Source organism: Penaeus monodon, chromosome 29 (genome assembly GCF_015228065.2).
Source record: "Penaeus monodon isolate SGIC_2016 chromosome 29, NSTDA_Pmon_1, whole genome shotgun sequence".
Taxonomy (NCBI): Eukaryota; Metazoa; Arthropoda; class Malacostraca; order Decapoda; family Penaeidae; genus Penaeus; species Penaeus monodon.
The window spans coordinates 2,747,739-2,749,499 of NC_051414.1; the positions used below are offsets into that span (position 1 = coordinate 2,747,739).

Below are 1,761 nucleotides of genomic sequence, written 5' to 3' on the forward strand. Positions count from 1 at the left end.
TGTCAGTCGACCCCCCCCAGGTCCGAGACATGTCTCATCTATATATTTAACCCCTGTACTTCCACATGGCGCTCACCATATTCCTGGGCCTCCTTCAAGTGATGGCACAGTGTCAGTTTGTGGTCGGTCTTATACTTCTGTAAACCTTCAGCTAAGACAACCGTCCACTGATCCTCAACCACCTATTCAAATCCGCAGTAGCGGTTCTTCTTTAACTTACTCCACTTCTTCTCTTGATCACCGCCATGGTTCACGCTCTTCCCTTCAGATATCCATAGGTCCCACTGGTGGCACTATCTCCGCTATGCGTACAAACCTTGACAATAAAAATTCCCAGGCCAACACAGCGTTCCACATCCAGTACAGCTCAGGTGCAAATGGTGGTTCCACTCCCACTGGGGCAGCATTCCCCACAACTGAAGATATAGTGGGGCAGGAGGGGGTACAAGGCCAGACAAGGCGCCCACAGACATGGTACATGTCTGACCCTCCACCAGCAGAGTCCAGACCACGCAAGTCATCACTACCAGAGTGTGTGGGGCCCCCTGTGTCCTTGCACCCCCTCCATTACCCCCCTAGTACTGATGCCCCACTGGGTTACTCAGAAGGAGAGCCTGTCTGGGCAGTGCCACCTGCCAGGCCAGACATGGCCTACACTCAAGGTATAGCAGCATGTCCTGGTGCTGTGTGTCCCCTCTCTCTCCCATTGATGTGCTGCCTGACTCCACACTCACACAGCCCCACCACCTGTCCACTGTACTGTGGGGGCTGATTCTCCCAACTGTGTTGATGGGTTGCCCTTAGAGTGAAAACCCTCTAATGTTAGTTAATGTGGCTACTAACTGATTTTATACCATTTTTTCCCCCACGTGTGTAAAGTAGTATGGTTAGCTGGCTGTTAGATGTTCAGTAACAAAGATATGAGTAATATTGTGTTTGGCTGTGTTGGGAATTTTTATTGGTTTTCTATTAATATATATATTTTTTCCTTTTTTTGGCTCATTACCTGATGTGGCTTTTACTTGTTCAGATGTTTCCTTAATCTCTTGTTGAGTGCCTGCAGATGATTTGGTCTCAGCATGATGTTCATGGATTTAGAGAGAATAAGTCTTCAAAGAACATTATTATATACCATACCCTTTTTTCCTTCTTAATGATTTTTTTTCACAATATGGAAAATATGAGAATAATGTAGATTCAATACCTTTCTTAGATTGAGGAAATACTACACTATGTAGATGGATAAGTAAAACTTGATGCTGTATGTTTTAAGACTCCTGTTGATCCACAGGAATACAGTAATCAGAGCCTGATGAAACAGAAACAGTTTAGCTGTATTATTTAATGAATACATTTTTATGATAAAGGTTTCTTGCTTAAAATAAACTGTACTATGAAAGGTGTGATTTTAATTCCACACATCTTTTATCAAAATGCTTTCCCCATTCAAGGTTCTATAATATTTGTTTTGCAACACCCCTGACAGCGCTAGTGCAGGAACAGACTTTACGCAAAGAAAAGTTGAATGCAGAGCTGGCGAAACAGATAGAAGAGAAGGGTAAATTAGAAAAGGAGGTAGATATGATGAGGCGGGAATTGGAATGGCGCGAACGACAACGGAAGCAGAATGCAGACAGAAACACGAAGGTAAGAACATTCAGCTTTGGTTTCCATTGAAATTTGATGCCTTGCAATTGGTTGATTTGTTTGCTTATTTGATGATGAGAGTTTGTTATGATTTATTAGTAAACTTCATAAGAC

At 43.1% G+C, this 1,761-nt stretch overlaps 1 protein-coding gene across 1 annotated transcript in view; it reads left to right on the plus strand.

The window, feature by feature from the left end:
• Positions 1-1,761, plus strand: part of LOC119591903 — a gene marked incomplete at its 5' end in the record, with an annotated part of 20,185 nt that overhangs the window by 315 nt on the left and 18,109 nt on the right. Inside the window, 2 exon segments of the mRNA XM_037940656.1 lie at positions 1-20; positions 1,487-1,647. Coding sequence (XP_037796584.1) covers positions 1-20; positions 1,487-1,647 — 181 coding nt within the window.